At 39.4% G+C, this 22,273-nt stretch overlaps 2 protein-coding genes across 2 annotated transcripts; both read right to left on the reverse strand.

Moving 5' to 3' along the window:
* Positions 1-6,292: 6,292 nt before the first annotated feature.
* On the reverse strand, positions 6,293-7,090 carry LOC141761304 (uncharacterized). The gene is made up of 2 exons (XM_074624636.1): positions 6,882-7,090; positions 6,293-6,794 (listed from the first exon to the last, which is right to left on the reverse strand). The coding sequence occupies exons 1-2, from the start codon at positions 7,088-7,090 to the stop codon at positions 6,293-6,295; spliced, it is 711 nt and encodes a 236-aa protein (XP_074480737.1).
* Positions 7,091-9,479: 2,389 nt separating this feature from the next.
* LOC141760254 (uncharacterized) lies at positions 9,480-21,783 on the reverse strand. Its single transcript, XM_074622908.1, has 2 exons — positions 20,224-21,783; positions 9,480-10,778 (listed from the first exon to the last, which is right to left on the reverse strand). The coding sequence occupies exons 1-2, from the start codon at positions 21,700-21,702 to the stop codon at positions 9,480-9,482; spliced, it is 2,778 nt and encodes a 925-aa protein (XP_074479009.1). The 5' UTR covers positions 21,703-21,783.
* Between the last annotated feature and the right edge of the window lie 490 nt (positions 21,784-22,273).

Genomic DNA, 22,273 nt, shown 5'->3' on the forward strand with positions numbered 1-22,273 from the left:
TCGCTGTCTTGTGCAAGACCTGAAAATATACCACACTTACATTTCAGATTGATTTAGCAACCGTTTTCATCTTTTTATTAACACATCATGTTATAGAGTAGGCTAATACAAACAAATATTTAAAAAAATATATTTTAACTTTAAAAATATATATTTTTTAAAAATATAAAAAATAAACATTTACACTAGTTACATAGTACATATAAATTTGATGCTTTTTTACAATGTACGCTACATTCCACAAAGAATTGAGAAAACTTTTAGAGGTCAAAAACAGTCTGCAGTATAGCTAGTACAGCTTTTCTTTCCACTTTCATACCTTGGAGGTCTACATACCTTGTAGCCTATAAAATATATTTACTGGTATTTTTTTTTTACATGAGTAAATAAACAAAACAAGATGAAATATTTTTACTTTAAAATTATATATTTTTTAAATATAGAAAATAAACATATACATTTGTACATTTATACACAATAAATGGACCAATTACTTTTATTTTTTTTGCAAAATGAGTAACTTTTAGAAATTAATAATAAATGCCTCATTCATTGTGCCCTTAAGAAGAACAAATCGTTACTCCAAGTCCTTTATCCCTTCTGCTGTTAAGCTGCTGAACACAGACCATACCCATTTTAAATGACTATTATTTAGAGGAATTTTAAGATCAAATCAAATCAAATCAATTTATTTTTGTATAGCGTCAAATCACAACAGAAGTTATCTCAAGACGCTTTATATATAGAGCAGGTCTATGACCGTACACCATAGTTTAGAGACCCAACAGGATCCACCAAGCGCACTGTGGCCAGGAAAAACTCCCCGATTACTGGGAAGAAACCTGGAGCAGAACCGGGCGCAGGGCGGGCGGCCATCTGTCGAGACCGGCTGGGGGGACAGATAGATAGAGAGAGAGTGAGAGAGAGAGAGAGAGAGATAGATAGAGAGAGAGAGATAGAGAAGCAGCCACAATAGCAGTCTAGCAGCTGTAATAGCTAATACAAGTAGGACTGATAACACAAAACCAATAGTGGTGGATGGAAAGAGTGATAATACAACTATCGGAAAGCCAGCACTGTCCAGCATCTCTCCTCAGTACGTCCATGTGTATTGGTGTGGGACGTCCCTGCGATCGATGCCCGTGTGTTGGTTCCTGCAGCATCAGCATGCTTGCTGGGAGCTCTTGATGTCTTTGGCAGTGATTGAGAAGTGTTATTCTCCAGGCTGCCACATTGTCACTAGGTGTTGGAAATCCCTCGTTAGCATTGGTAGTCCCTCGTACAGACGTAGTTAATTAGGGATGGTAGCAGTTGGTGTCAAGCAGGCACCGACGCGGCAGCAGATGCAGCCACAATACCGGAGACCACCAAGATCCAGGTGAAACCCTGCTCCAAGTGTACCCATGCTCCAGGTATAACCTCGCTCCAGGTGTGACCCCGCTCCACGGTTAGCTGCGAGACAAGGAGGCACAAGGACTCCCGGGAAGGAATGAAGTTAGTAACAACATGGACATGGGACATGAGTATATACATAAGGAGAGGGGAGCTCAGTGTGTCATAGGAAGTTCCTTATGACAGTGTGTCATAGGAAGTCCCCCGGCAGTCTATGCCTATAGCAGCTTAAGTATAAGCGTTATCAAAGAGGAAAGTCTTTAGCCTACTCTTAAATGTAGAGACGGTGTCTGCCTCCCGGACTGAAACTGGGAGCTGGTTCCAGAGAAGAGGAGCTTGATAGCTGAAGGCTCTTGCTCCCATTCTACTTTTGGAGACTCTAGGAACCTCAAGTAACCCTGCATTCTGTGAGCGCAGTGCTCTAGTGGGGTAGTAGGGTACTATGAGCTCTTTAAGATATGATGGGGCCTGACCGTTTAGCGCTTTGTAGGTGAGGAGGACGACTTTAAAATCTATTCTGGATTTTACAGGCAGCCAGTGCAGAGAAGCTAATACAGGCGTAATATGATCTCTTTTTCTAGTTCTAGTCAGAACACGTGCTGCAGAATTCTGGATCAACTGGAGAGTCTTTAGAGACTTATTGGAGCAGCCTGATAATAAGGAATTGCAGTAATCGAGTCTAGAGGTAACAAATGCATGGACTAATTTTTCTGCATCATTTTGACACAGGATGTGCCTGATCTTCGCAATGTTACGTAGATGAAAGAAGGCAGTCCGTGAGGTTTGTTTTATGTGAGAGTTAAAGGACATATCCTGGTCGAAGACAACTCCCAGGTTCCTTACGGTGGTGCTGGAGGCCAGGGCAATGCCATCTAAAGTAACTATATCATTAGATAATTTGTTTCGGAGGTGCTCAGGGCCTAGTACAATAACTTCAGTTTTGTCTGAGTTTAACATCAGGAAATTGCAGGTCATCCAGGTTTTTATGTCCTTAAGGCATGCTTTAAGTTTAGTTAACTGGTTTGTTTCGTCTGGCTTGATTGATAGATATAATTGGGTATCATCTGCATAACAATGAAAGTTTATGGAGTGTTTTCTAATAACATTGCCTAAGGGAAGTATATATAAGGTAAATAGAATTGGTCCAAGTACAGAACCCTGTGGAACTCCGTGACTAACTTTGGCGTGCATGGAGGACTCATCGTTGACATGTACAAACTGAGATCGATCTGATAAATAGGACTTAAACCAACTTAGTGCAGTTCCTTTAATGCCAATTAAATGTTCCAGTCTTTGTAATAGGATGTCATGGTCAATGGTGTCGAAAGCAGCACTGAGATCTAGCAAGACAAGTACAGAGACAAGTTGTCGTATCTTTCCTGCGACAGTGCTGTTGAAGTGATGAGGAAGGATGCTCCGTGGACACTGTTCTTGCTGGTATAATAGAGTTTATTACAAACAAGCAACAAATGTCATAACGAATGTCTAGAGCGTCCGGAGGTCTCAAGTCAAATCTGAGAGTCCTGCACTTCGGAGCTCTCGCGCCTCCTTATATCGGGTTCATGTCATGTAACATCTGAGCTGAGCGTATAACCATGCATGGCTCCTTTGTCCTACATGTTTATCTTTCAGCCCCTGGTCATATCTTATGACCATATTCTCCACTCATGCTTCTTACCCATGTGTTTACCCTTAGGGCCTCTCGGTCATGTGCAAGACTTGAAAATATACCACAAAGTCCTTTGTCCGATGCCATTAGAAGGTCATTTGTAATTTTCACTAGTGCTGTCTCTGTGCTATGGTGCACTCTAAATCCTGACTGATAATCTTTGAATAAATGATTGTTCTGTAGAAAGTCACACAGCTGACTGGCAACTACTTTTTCGAGTATTTTGGAGGTAAAGGGAAGGTTAGATATAGGTCTATAGTTGGCTAGGACCTCTGGATCAAGAGTGGGCTTTTTAAGAAGAGGTTTAATTACAGCTACTTTAAAGGACTGTGGTACATAGCCTGTTAGTAAAGACACATTGATCATATCCAGTAAAGAGGTGCTAACTAGAGGTAAAACTTCTTTAAGCAGTTTAGTTGGGATGGGGTCTAGGAGACAGGTAGATGATTTAGATGAGGAGATCAGTGAGGTTAATTTGTGGAGATCGATAGGAGAAAAGCAGTCTAAATATATATCAGGTTGTACAGCTGTTTCTAAGGTTCCTAAGTTTGAGGATAAATTGGTACCAGTTGACGGTAGGAGGTGATTAATTTTGTCTCTAATAGTTATGATTTTATCATTAAAGAAACTCATGAAGTCACTACTACTGAGGGTTGTAGGAATACATGGCTCAATAGAGCTGTGGCTCTCTGTCAGCCTGGCTACAGTGCTGAATAGAAACCTAGGGTTGTTCTTATTTTTCTCTATTAATGATGAGTAATGGGCTGCTCTGGCATCACAGAGAGCCTTCCTATATGTTTTAAGACTATCTTGCCAGACTAAATGAGATTCTTCCTGTTTGGTGGAACGCCATATCCTTTCCAGTTTCCTCGATGCTTGCTTTAATTTGCGTGTTTGAGGGTTATACCATGGAGCTGACTTCCTTTGTTTTACAAACTTCTTTTTTAGAGGGGCAACAGAATCAAGTGTGACTCGCAGTGAGTCTGTAGCACTATCTACAAGATGATCAATTTGGGTAGGGCTAAAATTAACATACGAGTCCTCTGTTATATTGAGACATGGTATTGAATTTAATGCTGATGGAATCGCTTCCTTAAATTTAGCTACAACACTATCGGATAGACATCTAGTGTACACACTTTTATCTGATGGTGTATAGTCTAGTAATAAGAATTCAAAAGTGATTAAATAATGGTCTGATAAAAGAGAGTTCTGTGGAAAAACAATTAAATGTTCAATTTCAACGCCATATGACATAACAAGGTCGAGGGTGTGGTTAAAGCGGTGAGTGGGTTTATGCACGTTCTGCGAGAAACCAATTGAATCTAATAAAGAGATAAACGCAGTACTGAGGCTATCATTATCAACGTCCACATGAATATTAAAATCACCTACTATAATGACTTTATCTGTTTTCAAGACTAAGCTTGATAGAAACTCTGAGAATTCAGATAGAAATTCAGAATATGGGCCTGGAGCGCGGTACACTATAACAAATAAAATTGGCTGTAGTGCTTTCCAGGTTGGGTGTGAAAGACTAAGAACAAGGCTTTCAAATGAGTTATAATTTAGTTTAGTTTTAGGGTTTATTAATAGGCTTGAGTCGAAGATGGCTGCAACTCCACCTCCTCGGCCGGTGTCTCGAGGAATGTGAGTATTAATATGACTCGGGGGAGTGGATTCGTTTAGGCTGACATATTCTTCCTGACACAGCCAGGTTTCGGTAAGACAAAATAAATCAATGTGATTATCTGATATTAAATCATTTACTAGTAGAGCTTTAGATGACAGAGATCTGATATTTAAGAGTCTACATTTAATTCTCCTGTTTTGTTGCTTTATTGCAGTGCTAGTGTTAGATTTTATTAGATTATTATGTTTAACTCCTCTTCTGTTTACTTTTGATTTAATTAATTTAGGTGGGGCAGACACAGTCTCAGTTAGGTTTGGGGTTAAGCTATGGGTGGGTAACTGCTCTAATGGAAGCGCAGAGAAGTGTGTAAGACTACAGCTCTGCGTCCTGGAATGACCCCTGGTTTGTCATGGATTTGTTCCACCAACAATCTTGGTCAGATTTCTGGATAAGAGAGCCGCACCATCCAAAGTAGGATGAATGCCGTCTCTCCTAATCAGACCAGGAATTCCCCAGAAAGGGTTCCAATTGTCAATGAAGCCCACATCATTTGCTGGACACCACCACGAAGATATGCTGTTCTTATATATTGTTCCTTATTATTTGACTTTTATTGCTATAATCCTATGTATTTATATGGTTCTTATTGTAACTTGTCCCTCCAACTGCCCCATGCCTTTAATATGTTTCCTTTGACTTTAATTATTGGTTGTCTGTTGTATGTCAGACAAATACAACGAGTATGTCTTTAAAACATTATTTAAAGATTTAGATTCATAAATGTCTTATTCAAAGTTTGGTATTTCAGATTGATTTAGCAACCATTGTTTTTAAAAAAAAATCTTTTTATCAATATATCATGTTATAGAGTAGACTAATACAAAAAAACATAGGCTACCAACTGCTGCTGTTGCATTTATTCAAACTTGTGTGTCAGTAGTAAGGATGTACATGTATCATTCCACAAGGACATTTGGAACGTTTTAGTAAACTACAACTGTTTTTTTATTTTTTGTTTAATAGCAGTCAATGATTTAGCATGAAAAAACAAAAAAACAAATAAGCAGCAAAGGAAGAAGAATTCAAATTGTTTAAGTAGAAATACCACAGTGTAATTCACAGTGCATTCAAAATATTGAGTAAGAACGGAAATACGAGCAAAACATGTTTAACTGTGAAACTAACACTTTTCCTTGATTTGGGAGATGAAGATTGTTTCAAAGAAATACTGTTTCTAACAGAAATATAAGTAGTACATTCAAATGAAGGGAACCTTTATACTAACATATTGACATCTCATTTTTGTGGAAAACATTTTACATTCAGTTACAAAGATGTAGCTATTGCAAACGTGTATTTCATTCAGTTAGTGAACACCTCTCCACAAGAGATTCACCTCTATGGTTTCTCCTGTGTATATTGACCCTCAGGTGTTTTCTCAAGAATGTGATTTGAGAAAATCTTTTTCCGCACGTGTTGCAATTATGTGACTCCTGACTTGCGTGGGTTCAAATAGAAAACTACTTGTCTGTATTCACTCGTATATGCCTTTTCAATTCAAGCACTACAAAGAATCTTTTCCCACAGGTCTTATGAAGTTACGGCTTCTCACCAGTGTGGATTCTTCTCATGTGGACCATCAAGCTACTATTATGTCTGAAATCTTTTCCACATGTTTTGCAAGTAAACGGCTTCTCACCTGTGTGGGTTCTCATGTGGACTGTCAATTGACTAGTTTGTATGAAACCTTTTCCACATGTTTTACAAGTAAACGGCTTCTCACCAGTGTGGATTCTTCTCATGTGGACCATCAAGCTACTATTATGTCTGAAATCTTTTCCACATGTTTTGCAAGTAAACGGCTTCTCACCTGTGTGGGTTCTCATGTGGACTGTCAATTGACTAGTTTGTATGAAACCTTTTCCACATGTTTTACAAGTAAACGGCTTCTCACCAGTGTGGATTCTTCTCATGTGGACCATCAAGTTACTATTATGTCTGAAATCTTTTCCACATGTTTTGCAAGTAAACGGCTTCTCACCTGTGTGGGTTCTCATGTGGACTGTCAATTGACTAGTTTGTATGAAACCTTTTCCACATGTTTTACAAGTAAACGGCTTCTCACCAGTGTGGATTCTTCTCATGTGGACCATCAAGTTACTATTATGTCTGAAATCTTTTCCACATGTTTTGCAAGTAAACGGCTTCTCACCTGTGTGGGTTCTCATGTGGACTGTCAATTGACTAGTTTGTATGAAACCTTTTCCACATGTTTTACAAGTAAACAGCTTCTCACCTGTGTGGGTTCTAATGTGGATTGTCAATTTTCCATTCAGTCTGAAAGCTTTTCCACATGTTTTGCAAGAATATGGCTTCTCACCTGTGTGGGTTCTCATGTGGACTGTCAATTGACTAGTTTGTATGAAACCTTTTCCACATGTTTTACAAGTAAACAGCTTCTCACCTGTGTGGGTTCTAATGTGGATTGTCAATTTTCCATTCAGTCTGAAAGCTTTTCCACATGTTTTGCAAGAATATGGCTTCTCACCTGTGTGGGTTCTTATATGACTCTTCAATGTTGATGCCTGACTGAATCTTTTCCCACATGTTTTACAAGAATATGGCTTCTCACCTGTGTGGGTTCTCATGTGGACTGTCAATTGACTAGTTTGTATGAAACCTTTTCCACATGTTTTACAAGTAAACAGCTTCTCACCTGTGTGGGTTCTAATGTGGACTGTCAATTGACCATTCAGTCTGAAAGCTTTCCCACATGTTTTACAAGAATATGGCTTCTCACCAGTGTGGGTTCTTATATGAATCTTCAATGATGACATGCAAGTGAATGTTTTCCCACATGTGTCACAGCTGAAAGATTGTTTACCTGTGTTAGTGGTACGGTGAATCTCTAACAAGTTAGAGTTCTTTACATTGTTACTGTGACTTCTGCTTTTGCGATGTCTTTTCTGTGACTTCAGCTCTGCATCTCTAGTTGATCCTGAGTCTCCATGCTCGCCTCCTCTCTGATCTTGGCTCACAGCTTCATGAGAGATGTGAGAGAAGAGCTGGTGATCACTGTTTGCTACCGATACCACAGAAGTTATAACTGGCATGTTGACAACAGACTGTTTCTCTGCAGCATTCAAGTAAAGAGTCTGATCTTCACTGTGGTCAGCTTCCTCATGAGTAGGAGTCAACATAAAGGTCTCAGTCTCCTGCTTCAGTTCAAGCTGCTCTCCCTCCTGACTGGTGCAGAGTTCCTCCTGTTCCTCTTTAATCTGTGGAGGATCTGGGTCCTCTTGGTCCAGACTGGAGTTCCTCTCCTGAATACAGAGCTGCTGGTCAACGGGAACCTCCTCCTCCTTACAGACATGTTGCTGTGGGAGCTCTGGAGGGACAGAGAACAAAAGCAATATGATGCTAACGTTACTGTGATGAGAGAAAAACAGACATCTGAGCAGACAAATACAACCAGTATGTCTTTAAACCATTATGAGTCATTTTGCCCCGTTATTTTAACTTTAAAAATATATATATTTTCAAATATAGAAAATAAACACATACATTTGTTATATAGTACATATAAGTTTGATGCTTTTTTACTATGTAGGCTACATTCCTCAAGGAATTGAGAAAACTTTTAGAGGTCAAAAACAGTCTGCAGTATAGCTAGGAATTTATTCATCTTGATATTTAAATGTGGAACCTTCCAAAAAGGTACACAAGTTTGATGGTATAATTTACTAAGTAGGCTATTTTCATTTCCAGTGAACATAAGTAAAGACATGTCTCGTCAGAATTGGGCAGAGTAGAGATGTACATATAATAAATTGACCAAATATTCTTCTTTTTTGTTGCAAAATGAGCAACTTTTAGAAATTATTCATAAATGCCTTATTCAAAGTTTGGTATTTCAGATTGATTTAGCAACCACTTTTTTTATTTTTATATTTGTATCAATATATCATGTTTTATAGTAGACTAATACAAAAAAACTTAGGCTACCAACTGCTGCTGTGACATTTATTATAAAAATAAAAATAAAAAATACAAAAACAAATGAGCAGCGAAAGAAGAAGAATTCAAATTGTTTAAGTAAAAAAAACAGTGTAATTCACAGCGCATTAAAAATGTTGAGTAAGAACGGAAATACGAGAAAAACATGTTCAAACTCAGACAAATCATTATGTACAATGCCCATGTCAGTGCCACATAATGACATCATATTTAAATGTTTTGGGGTTAAAAGTGGTGAAGAATTACAATATTGCATACATTCTGAGATATTTTGTGAGTGAATATTTTGTCAAAACCAACAACCATCAAGATCACATCATTAACAGCCACTACTGCCCACTCACTGTGAAACTAACACTTTTCCTTGATTTGGGAGATTACGATTTTTCAAAGAAAAACGGTTTCTAACAGAAATATAAGGAATACAGTCAAATGAAGGGAACCTTTATACTAACATATTGACATCTCATTTTTGTGGCAAACATTTTACATTCAGTTACAAAGATGTAGCTATTGCAAAAGTGTATTTCATTCAGTTAGTGAACACCTCTCCACAAGAGATTCACCTCTATGGTTTCTCCTGTGTATATTGACCCTCAGGTGTTTTCTCAAGAATGTGATTTGAGAAAATCTTTTTCCAAAAGTGTTGCAGTTATGTGGCTCCTGACTTGTGTTGGTTCAAATAGAAAACTACTTGTCTGTATTCACTCGTATATGCCTTTTCAATTCAAGCACTACAAAGAATCGTTTCCCACAGGTCTTACGAAGTTACGGCTTCTCACCAGTGTGGATTCTTCTCATGTGGACCATCAAGCTACTATTATGTCCGAAATCTTTCCCACATGTTTTGCAAATAAACGGCTTCTCACCTGTGTGGGTTCTCATGTGGACTGTCAATGATGATGCCTGACTGAAATCTTTCCCACATGTTTTGCAAGAATATGGCTTCTCGCCTGTATGGGTTCTCATGTGGACTGTCAATTCACCATTAAGTCTAAAATCTTTCCCACATGTTTTACAAGAAAAGGGCGTCTCACCTGTGTGGGTTCTCATGTGGACTGTTAATTGAACACTCAGTCTGAAAGCTTTTCCACATGTTTTGCAAATGTACGGCTTCTCACCTGTGTGGGTTCTTATGTGAGTCTTCAATGATTGTGGCAGACAGAATTTTTTTCCACATGTTTCGCAAGAATATGGTTTCTCACCTGTGTGGGATTTCATGTGGACCAACAAGTTACTATTAAATGCGAAATGTTTTCCACATGTTTTACAAGTAAACGGCTCCTCACCTGTGTGGGTTCTCATGTGGACTGTCAATTGATCATTCAGTCTGAAAGCTTTTCCACATGTTTTGCAAATGTACGGCTTCTCACCTGTGTGGGTTCTCATATGACTCTTCAATGATGATGCCTGAGTGAATGTTTTCTCACATGTTTTGCAAAAATACGGCTTCTCACCTGTGTGAGTTCTCATGTGAACTGTCAATTCACCATTAAGTCTGAAATCTTTCCCACATGTTTTACAAGTAAACGGCCTCTCACCTGTGTGCATTCTCATGTGGACCAACAAGCTATTGTTACGTCCGAAATCTTTTCCACATGTTTTGCAAGAATATGGCTTCTCACCAATGTGGGTTCTTATATGACTCTTCAATGATGAAGTCTGACTGAATGTTTTCCCACATGTTTCGCAAGAATATGGCTTCTCGCCTGTATGGACTCTCATGTGGACTGTCAATTCAAAACTTTGTATGAAAGCTTTCCCACATGTTTTACAAGTAAATGACTTCTCACCTGTGTGGGTTCGTATATGACTCTTCAATGCTGATGACCGACTGAATTTTTTCTCACATGTTTTGCAAGAATACGGCTTCTCACCTGTATGGGTTCTCATGTGGACTGTCAATTGACTAGTTTGTATGAAACCTTTTCCACATGTTTTACAAGTAAACGGCTTCTCACCTGTGTGGGTTCTAATATGAATCTTCAATGATGTTTTGTGACTGAATCTTTTCCCACATGTTTTGCAAACGAACGGCTTCTCACCTGTGTGGGTTCTCATGTGTCTCTACAATTTTAACTTAAACTTAAATTCTTTCCCACATGTGTCACATTTGAAAGACTGTTTACCTGTGTTAGTAGTACGGTGAATCTCTAACAAGTTAGAGTTCTTTACATTGTTACTGTGACTTCTGCTTTTGCGATGTCTTTTCTGTGACTTCAGCTCTGCATCTCTAGTTGATCCTGAGTCTCCATGCTCGCCTCCTCTCTGATCTTGGCTCTCAGCTTCATGAGAGATGTGAGAGAAGAGCTGGTGGTCACTGTTTGGTACCGATACCACAGAGGTTATAACTGGCATGTTGACAACAGACTCTTTCTCTGCAGCATTCAAGTAAAGAGTGTGATCTTCACTGTTGTCAGCTTCCTCATGAGTAGGAGACAACATAAAGGAATCAGTCTCCTGCTTCAGTTCAAGCTGCTCTCCCTCCTGACTGGTGCAGAGTACCTCCTGTTCATCTTTAATCTGTGGAGGATCTGGGTCCTCTTGGTCCAGACTGGAGTTCCTCTCCTGAATACAGAGCTGCTGGTCAACGGGAACCTCCTCCTCCTTACAGACATGTTGCTGTGGGAGCTCTGGAGGGACAGAGAACAAAAGCAATATGATACTAACGTTACTGTGATGAGAGAAAAACGGACATCTGAGCAGACAAATACAACCAGTATATCTTTAAACCATTATGTACGTAGCCCCCCTAGACTCCTAGGAGAACATTTTTATCATCTCCTTCCCCCGAGTTAGGTATCTCGTTCCCTCGAGTTAGGTATCTCGTTCCCCCGAGTTAGGTATCTCGTTCCCCCGAGTTAGGTATCTCGTTCCCCCGAGTTAGGTATCTCGTTCCCCCGAGTTAGGTATCTCGTTCCCTCGAGTTAGGTATCTCGTTACCCCGAGTTAGGTATCTCGTTCCCTCGAGTTAGGTATCTCGTTCCCCCGAGTTAGGTATCTCGTTCCCCCGAGTTAGGTATCTCGTTCCCTCGAGTTAGGTATCTCGTTACCCCGAGTTAGGTATCTCGTTCCCTCGAGTTAGGTATCTCGTTCCCTCGAGTTAGGTATCTCGTTCCCCCGAGTTAGGTATCTCGTTCCCTCGAGTTACTTCATAGAGCACTTCTTCCAATCATTCCTGACTGTCCACACATTGCTGATGTAAAGAGCCCCCCTAGATGATTTACTTCGATAAAGTGGGAAAGATATTGACAGATTCAAACTTCCTGGGTCAATAACTCATAACAGAAACATTGTTTAAACACAAACAACGTCTCTTTCTAGTAAGGTAGACAACGAGCTACAACCTCATTTTAATCAACACATAACGTTGGTCTCTATGCGCAGCCGGCGGTGAGACGAGTGGTCAGGGACCTTCTACAAAATGCAATGCCGAAAAGAGAAAACTATTCAATAACTTCAGTATTATGCAGTGTAGTACCACCAAAATCACTTCACACATCAATGGCCTCTTCCTGATTATACTTATTAAACTAATTAAAACATTTTGATGCACTAAACTTTATAAAAGTGAAGTTATTGAATATTTTTCCCATTTAAAATTCACCAAAATTATGCAAAAGCATATTTTTATATCGAGAATTGTGTAAATTTACTGGTATTGATATCGACTACTAGATTTCTGGTACCGTGACATCCCTATACTTGGACGCATAAACACCTTTAACACTTACAAAACACTTGTCCAGGATATTGTCTTTTCTGGTCTGGTCCTTAACATACTGTTGGAACCCAGGTAACACAGTCTACAGGTAACCCAGGTAACACAGTCTCCAGGTAACACGGTCTCCAGGTAACCCAGGTAACACAGATTCCAGGTAACACGGTCTCCAGGTAACCCAGGTAACACAGTCTCCAGGTAACCCAGGTAACACAGTCTCCAGGTAACACTGGTTCAAGTCCCCCACCACTACTGCAAGTAGCCAACAACCAGTAGCCTCTCATCATGGAGTCATACTGCCCATCTTTATAAAGATCATAGTAGTTCTCCTCACCTCTCCTGTGTAACTTGATCTCTTTATAAAGATCATAGTAGTAGTCCTCACCTCTCCTGTGTAACTGTATCTCTTTATAAAGATCATAGTAGTAGTCCTCACCTCTCCTGTGTAACTTGATCTCGGGTTTCAACACGATATCCAACAGTCTGCGCTGACGATCGATCTCTTCCTCCTGCTCGACGATAGTTTTCTCTAAAACTCTGAATATTTCTTCAGCAGCAGCAGTTAGTCGCTCGTTAACAAACTCTCTCAAAGACTCAACTGAAGACATTGTTGTTTGATCATCAAGTGAAGAGTTACCCGCACTACGACTACAACATCGTCTTCAGCTGACTGAACAAGCAGCATGCAGCTCATGACGCTACTAGTAGTGTTGTTTACTTCCGCTGGGTGTCACACTGGGAAGGTCCGACAGTGGACGTGAGGCAGCTTTTCTTTCCGCCTTCATACCTTGGAGGTCTACAGACCTTGTAGCCTATAGAACATATTTACTGCTATTTATTTTATTTTTAATTTTTTTACATAAGTAAATAAACGAAACAAGATTAAATATTTTTACTTTAAAAATATATTTTTTTAAATATAGAAAATAAACATATAAATGTATATACAATAAATGGACCAACTATTGTTATTTTTTGTTTGCAATTGAGTAACTTTAAGAAATTATGAATAAATGTAATATTCAAAGTTTGGTAGCTTATGTCGTATCTTTCCTGCGACAGTGCTGTTGAAGTGATGAGAAAAGATGCTCCGAGGACACTGTTCTTGCTGGTATAATAGAGTTTATTACAAACAAGCAACAAATGTCATAACGGACGTCTAGAGCGTCCGGAGGTCTCAAGTCAAATCTGAAAGTCCTCCACTTCGGGGCTCTCGTGCCCCCTTATATCGGGTTCATGTCAGGCAACATCTGAGCTGAGCGTATGACCATATATGGCTCTGTTATCCTACATGTTTATCTTTCAGCCCCTGGTCTTAGTATGACCATGTGTGTCTCCACGTATGCCCCCCACACATATGTTTACAATTAGGGGCCTCGCTGTCTTGTGCAAGACCTGAAAATATACCACACTTACATTTCAGATTGATTTAGCAACCGTTTTCATCTTTTTATTAACACATCATGTTATAGAGTAGGCTAATACAAACAAATATTTAAAAAAATATATTTTAACTTTAAAAATATATATTTTTTAAAAATATAAAAAATAAACATTTACACTAGTTACATAGTACATATAAATTTGATGCTTTTTTACAATGTACGCTACATTCCACAAAGAATTGAGAAAACTTTTAGAGGTCAAAAACAGTCTGCAACATAGCTAGTACAGCTTTTCTTTCCACTTTCATACCTTGGAGGTCTACATACCTTGTAGCCTATAAAATATATTTACTGCTATTTTTTTTTTACATGAGTAAATAAACAAAACAAGATGAAATATTTTTACTTTAAAATTATATATTTTTTAAATATAGAAAATAAACATATACATTTGTACATTTATACACAATAAATGGACCAATTACTTTTATTTTTTTTGCAAAATGAGTAACTTTTAGAAATTAATAATAAATGCCTCATTCATTGTGCCCTTAAGAAGAACAAATCGTTACTCCAAGTCCTTTATCCCTTCTGCTGTTAAGCTGCTGAACACAGACCATACCCATTTTAAATGACTATTATTTAGAGGAATTTTAAGATCAAATCAAATCAAATCAATTTATTTTTGTATAGCGTCAAATCACAACAGAAGTTATCTCAAGACGCTTTATATATAGAGCAGGTCTATGACCGTACACCATAGTTTAGAGACCCAACAGGATCCACCAAGCGCACTGTGGCCAGGAAAAACTCCCCGATTACTGGGAAGAAACCTGGAGCAGAACCAGGCGCAGGGCGGGCGGCCATCTGTCGAGACCGGCTGGGGGGACAGATAGATAGAGAGAGAGTGAGAGAGAGAGAGAGAGAGATAGATAGAGAGAGAGAGATAGAGAAGCAGCCACAATAGCAGTCTAGCAGCTGTAATAGCTAATACAAGTAGGACTGATAACACAAAACCAATAGTGGTGGATGGAAAGAGTGATAATACAACTATCGGAAAGCCAGCACTGTCCAGCATCTCTCCTCAGTACGTCCATGTGTATTGGTGTGGGACGTCCCTGCGATCGATGCCCGTGTGTTGGTTCCTGCAGCATCAGCATGCTTGCTGGGAGCTCTTGATGTCTTTGGCAGTGATTGAGAAGTGTTATTCTCCAGGCTGCCACATTGTCACTAGGTGTTGGAAATCCCTCGTTAGCATTGGTAGTCCCTCGTACAGACGTAGTTAATTAGGGATGGTAGCAGTTGGTGTCAAGCAGGCACCGACGCGGCAGCAGATGCAGCCACAATACCGGAGACCACCAAGATCCAGGTGAAACCCTGCTCCAAGTGTACCCATGCTCCAGGTATAACCTCGCTCCAGGTGTGACCCCGCTCCACGGTTAGCTGCGAGACAAGGAGGCACAAGGACTCCCGGGAAGGAATGAAGTTAGTAACAACATGGACATGGGACATGAGTATATACATAAGGAGAGGGGAGCTCAGTGTGTCATAGGAAGTTCCTTATGACAGTGTGTCATAGGAAGTCCCCCGGCAGTCTATGCCTATAGCAGCTTAAGTATAAGCGTTATCAAAGAGGAAAGTCTTTAGCCTACTCTTAAATGTAGAGACGGTGTCTGCCTCCCGGACTGAAACTGGGAGCTGGTTCCAGAGAAGAGGAGCTTGATAGCTGAAGGCTCTTGCTCCCATTCTACTTTTGGAGACTCTAGGAACCTCAAGTAACCCTGCATTCTGTGAGCGCAGTGCTCTAGTGGGGTAGTAGGGTACTATGAGCTCTTTAAGATATGATGGGGCCTGACCGTTTAGCGCTTTGTAGGTGAGGAGGACGACTTTAAAATCTATTCTGGATTTTACAGGCAGCCAGTGCAGAGAAGCTAATACAGGCGTAATATGATCTCTTTTTCTAGTTCTAGTCAGAACACGTGCTGCAGAATTCTGGATCAACTGGAGAGTCTTTAGAGACTTATTGGAGCAGCCTGATAATAAGGAATTGCAGTAATCGAGTCTAGAGGTAACAAATGCATGGACTAATTTTTCTGCATCATTTTGACACAGGATGTGCCTGATCTTCGCAATGTTACGTAGATGAAAGAAGGCAGTCCGTGAGGTTTGTTTTATGTGAGAGTTAAAGGACATATCCTGGTCGAAGACAACTCCCAGGTTCCTTACGGTGGTGCTGGAGGCCAGGGCAATGCCATCTAAAGTAACTATATCATTAGATAATTTGTTTCGGAGGTGCTCAGGGCCTAGTACAATAACTTCAGTTTTGTCTGAGTTTAACATCAGGAAATTGCAGGTCATCCAGGTTTTTATGTCCTTAAGGCATGCTTTAAGTTTAGTTAACTGGTTTGTTTCGTCTGGCTTGATTGATAGATATAATTGGGTATCATCTGCATAACAATGAAAGTTTATGGAGTGTTTTCTAATAACATTGCCTAAGGGAAGTATATATAAGGTAAATAGAATTGGTCCAAGTACAGAACCCTGTGGAACTCCGTGACTAACTTTGGCGTGCATGGAGGACTCATCGTTGACATGTACAAACTGAGATCGATCTGATAAATAGGACTTAAACCAACTTAGTGCAGTTCCTTTAATGCCAATTAAATGTTCCAGTCTTTGTAATAGGATGTCATGGTCAATGGTGTCGAAAGCAGCACTGAGATCTAGCAAGACAAGTACAGAGACAAGTTGTCGTATCTTTCCTGCGACAGTGCTGTTGAAGTGATGAGGAAGGATGCTCCGTGGACACTGTTCTTGCTGGTATAATAGAGTTTATTACAAACAAGCAACAAATGTCATAACGAATGTCTAGAGCGTCCGGAGGTCTCAAGTCAAATCTGAGAGTCCTGCACTTCGGAGCTCTCGCGCCTCCTTATATCGGGTTCATGTCATGTAACATCTGAGCTGAGCGTATAACCATGCATGGCTCCTTTGTCCTACATGTTTATCTTTCAGCCCCTGGTCATATCTTATGACCATATTCTCCACTCATGCTTCTTACCCATGTGTTTACCCTTAGGGCCTCTCGGTCATGTGCAAGACTTGAAAATATACCACAAAGTCCTTTGTCCGATGCCATTAGAAGGTCATTTGTAATTTTCACTAGTGCTGTCTCTGTGCTATGGTGCACTCTAAATCCTGACTGATAATCTTTGAATAAATGATTGTTCTGTAGAAAGTCACACAGCTGACTGGCAACTACTTTTTCGAGTATTTTGGAGGTAAAGGGAAGGTTAGATATAGGTCTATAGTTGGCTAGGACCTCTGGATCAAGAGTGGGCTTTTTAAGAAGAGGTTTAATTACAGCTACTTTAAAGGACTGTGGTACATAGCCTGTTAGTAAAGACACATTGATCATATCCAGTAAAGAGGTGCTAACTAGAGGTAAAACTTCTTTAAGCAGTTTAGTTGGGATGGGGTCTAGGAGACAGGTAGATGATTTAGATGAGGAGATCAGTGAGGTTAATTTGTGGAGATCGATAGGAGAAAAGCAGTCTAAATATATATCAGGTTGTACAGCTGTTTCTAAGGTTCCTAAGTTTGAGGATAAATTGGTACCAGTTGACGGTAGGAGGTGATTAATTTTGTCTCTAATAGTTATGATTTTATCATTAAAGAAACTCATGAAGTCACTACTACTGAGGGTTGTAGGAATACATGGCTCAATAGAGCTGTGGCTCTCTGTCAGCCTGGCTACAGTGCTGAATAGAAACCTAGGGTTGTTCTTATTTTTCTCTATTAATGATGAGTAATGGGCTGCTCTGGCATCACAGAGAGCCTTCCTATATGTTTTAAGACTATCTTGCCAGACTAAATGAGATTCTTCCTGTTTGGTGGAACGCCATATCCTTTCCAGTTTCCTCGATGCTTGCTTTAATTTGCGTGTTTGAGGGTTATACCATGGAGCTGACTTCCTTTGTTTTACTAACTTCTTTTTTAGAGGGGCAACAGAATCAAGTGTGACTCGCAGTGAGTCTGTAGCACTATCTACAAGATGATCAATTTGGGTAGGGCTAAAATTAACATACGAGTCCTCTGTTATATTGAGACATGGTATTGAATTTAATGCTGATGGAATCGCTTCCTTAAATTTAGCTACAACACTATCGGATAGACATCTAGTGTACACACTTTTATCTGATGGTGTATAGTCTAGTAATAAGAATTCAAAAGTGATTAAATAATGGTCTGATAAAAGAGAGTTCTGTGGAAAAACAATTAAATGTTCAATTTCAACGCCATATGACATAACAAGGTCGAGGGTGTGGTTAAAGCGGTGAGTGGGTTTATGCACGTTCTGCGAGAAACCAATTGAATCTAATAAAGAGATAAACGCAGTACTGAGGCTATCATTATCAACGTCCACATGAATATTAAAATCACCTACTATAATGACTTTATCTGTTTTCAAGACTAAGCTTGATAGAAACTCTGAGAATTCAGATAGAAATTCAGAATATGGGCCTGGAGCGCGGTACACTATAACAAATAAAATTGGCTGTAGTGCTTTCCAGGTTGGGTGTGAAAGACTAAGAACAAGGCTTTCAAATGAGTTATAATTTAGTTTAGTTTTAGGGTTTATTAATAGGCTTGAGTCGAAGATGGCTGCAACTCCACCTCCTCGGCCGGTGTCTCGAGGAATGTGAGTATTAATATGACTCGGGGGAGTGGATTCGTTTAGGCTGACATATTCTTCCTGACACAGCCAGGTTTCGGTAAGACAAAATAAATCAATGTGATTATCTGATATTAAATCATTTACTAGTAGAGCTTTAGATGACAGAGATCTGATATTTAAGAGTCCACATTTAATTCTCCTGTTTTGTTGCTTTATTGCAGTGCTAGTGTTAGATTTTATTAGATTATTATGTTTAACTCCTCTTCTGTTTACTTTTGATTTAATTAATTTAGGTGGGGCAGACACAGTCTCAGTTAGGTTTGGGGTTAAGCTATGGGTGGGTAACTGCTCTAATGGAAGCGCAGAGAAGTGTGTAAGACTACAGCTCTGCGTCCTGGAATGACCCCTGGTTTGTCATGGATTTGTTCCACCAACAATCTTGGTCAGATTTCTGGATAAGAGAGCCGCACCATCCAAAGTAGGATGAATGCCGTCTCTCCTAATCAGACCAGGAATTCCCCAGAAAGGGTTCCAATTGTCAATGAAGCCCACATCATTTGCTGGACACCACCACGAAGATATGCTGTTCTTATATATTGTTCCTTATTATTTGACTTTTATTGCTATAATCCTATGTATTTATATGGTTCTTATTGTAACTTGTCCCTCCAACTGCCCCATGCCTTTAATATGTTTCCTTTGACTTTAATTATTGGTTGTCTGTTGTATGTCAGACAAATACAACGAGTATGTCTTTAAAACATTATTTAAAGATTTAGATTCATAAATGTCTTATTCAAAGTTTGGTATTTCAGATTGATTTAGCAACCATTGTTTTTAAAAAAAAATCTTTTTATCAATATATCATGTTATAGAGTAGACTAATACAAAAAAACATAGGCTACCAACTGCTGCTGTTGCATTTATTCAAACTTGTGTGTCAGTAGTAAGGATGTACATGTATCATTCCACAAGGACATTTGGAACGTTTTAGTAAACTACAACTGTTTTTTTATTTTTTGTTTAATAGCAGTCAATGATTTAGCATGAAAAAACAAAAAAACAAATAAGCAGCGAAGGAAGAAGAATTCAAATTGTTTAAGTAGAAATACCACAGTGTAATTCACAGTGCATTCAAAATATTGAGTAAGAACGGAAATACGAGCAAAACATGTTTAACTGTGAAACTAACACTTTTCCTTGATTTGGGAGATGAAGATTGTTTCAAAGAAATACTGTTTCTAACAGAAATATAAGTAGTACATTCAAATGAAGGGAACCTTTATACTAACATATTGACATCTCATTTTTGTGGAAAACATTTTACATTCAGTTACAAAGATGTAGCTATTGCAAACGTGTATTTCATTCAGTTAGTGAACACCTCTCCACAAGAGATTCACCTCTATGGTTTCTCCTGTGTATATTGACCCTCAGGTGTTTTCTCAAGAATGTGATTTGAGAAAATCTTTTTCCGCACGTGTTGCAATTATGTGACTCCTGACTTGCGTGGGTTCAAATAGAAAACTACTTGTCTGTATTCACTCGTATATGCCTTTTCAATTCAAGCACTACAAAGAATCTTTTCCCACAGGTCTTACGAAGTTACGGCTTCTCACCAGTGTGGATTCTTCTCATGTGGACCATCAAGCTACTATTATGTCTGAAATCTTTTCCACATGTTTTGCAAGTAAACGGCTTCTCACCTGTGTGGGTTCTCATGTGGACTGTCAATTGACTAGTTTGTATGAAACCTTTTCCACATGTTTTACAAGTAAACGGCTTCTCACCAGTGTGGATTCTTCTCATGTGGACCATCAAGCTACTATTATGTCTGAAATCTTTTCCACATGTTTTGCAAGTAAACGGCTTCTCACCTGTGTGGGTTCTCATGTGGACTGTCAATTGACTAGTTTGTATGAAACCTTTTCCACATGTTTTACAAGTAAACGGCTTCTCACCAGTGTGGATTCTTCTCATGTGGACCATCAAGTTACTATTATGTCTGAAATCTTTTCCACATGTTTTGCAAGTAAACGGCTTCTCACCTGTGTGGGTTCTCATGTGGACTGTCAATTGACTAGTTTGTATGAAACCTTTTCCACATGTTTTACAAGTAAACGGCTTCTCACCAGTGTGGATTCTTCTCATGTGGACCATCAAGTTACTATTATGTCTGAAATCTTTTCCACATGTTTTGCAAGTAAACGGCTTCTCACCTGTGTGGGTTCTCATGTGGACTGTCAATTGACTAGTTTGTATGAAACCTTTTCCACATGTTTTACAAGTAAACAGCTTCTCACCTGTGTGGGTTCTAATGTGGATTGTCAATTTTCCATTCAGTCTGAAAGCTTTTCCACATGTTTTGCAAGAATATGGCTTCTCACCTGTGTGGGTTCTCATGTGGACTGTCAATTGACTAGTTTGTATGAAACCTTTTCCACATGTTTTACAAGTAAACAGCTTCTCACCTGTGTGGGTTCTAATGTGGATTGTCAATTTTCCATTCAGTCTGAAAGCTTTTCCACATGTTTTGCAAGAATATGGCTTCTCACCTGTGTGGGTTCTTATATGACTCTTCAATGTTGATGCCTGACTGAATCTTTTCCCACATGTTTTACAAGAATATGGCTTCTCACCTGTGTGGGTTCTCATGTGGACTGTCAATTGACTAGTTTGTATGAAACCTTTTCCACATGTTTTACAAGTAAACAGCTTCTCACCTGTGTGGGTTCTAATGTGGACTGTCAATTGACCATCCAGTCTGAAAGCTTTCCCACATGTTTTACAAGAATATGGCTTCTCACCAGTGTGGGTTCTTATATGAATCTTCAATGATGACATGCAAGTGAATGTTTTCCCACATGTGTCACAGCTGAAAGACTGTTTACCTGTGTTAGTGGTACGGTGAATCTCTAACAAGTTAGAGTTCTTTACATTGTTACTGTGACTTCTGCTTTTGCGATGTCTTTTCTGTGACTTCAGCTCTGCATCTCTAGTTGATCCTGAGTCTCCATGCTCGCCTCCTCTCTGATCTTGGCTCACAGCTTCATGAGAGATGTGAGAGAAGAGCTGGTGATCACTGTTTGCTACCGATACCACAGAAGTTATAACTGGCATGTTGACAACAGGCTGTTTCTCTGCAGCATTCAAGTAAAGAGTCTGATCTTCACTGTGGTCAGCTTCCTCATGAGTAGGAGTCAACATAAAGGTCTCAGTCTCCTGCTTCAGTTCAAGCTGCTCTCCCTCCTGACTGGTGCAGAGTTCCTCCTGTTCCTCTTTAATCTGTGGAGGATCTGGGTCCTCTTGGTCCAGACTGGAGTTCCTCTCCTGAATACAGAGCTGCTGGTCAACGGGAACCTCCTCCTCCTTACAGACATGTTGCTGTGGGAGCTCTGGAGGGACAGAGAACAAAAGCAATATGATACTAACGTTACTGTGATGAGAGAAAAACAGACATCTGAGCAGACAAATACAACCAGTATGTCTTTAAACCATTATGAGTCATTTTGCCCCGTTATTTTAACTTTAAAAATATATATATTTTCAAATATAGAAAATAAACACATACATTTGTTATATAGTACATATAAGTTTGATGCTTTTTTACTATGTAGGCTACATTCCTCAAGGAATTGAGAAAACTTTTAGAGGTCAAAAACAGTCTGCAGTATAGCTAGGAATTTATTCATCTTGATATTTAAATGTGGAACCTTCCAAAAAGGTACACAAGTTTGATGGTATAATTTACTAAGTAGGCTATTTGCATTTCCAGTGA

The sequence above is a fragment of the Sebastes fasciatus genome, chromosome 22 (assembly GCF_043250625.1).
Source record: "Sebastes fasciatus isolate fSebFas1 chromosome 22, fSebFas1.pri, whole genome shotgun sequence".
NCBI lineage: Eukaryota > Metazoa > Chordata > Actinopteri > Perciformes > Sebastidae > Sebastes > Sebastes fasciatus.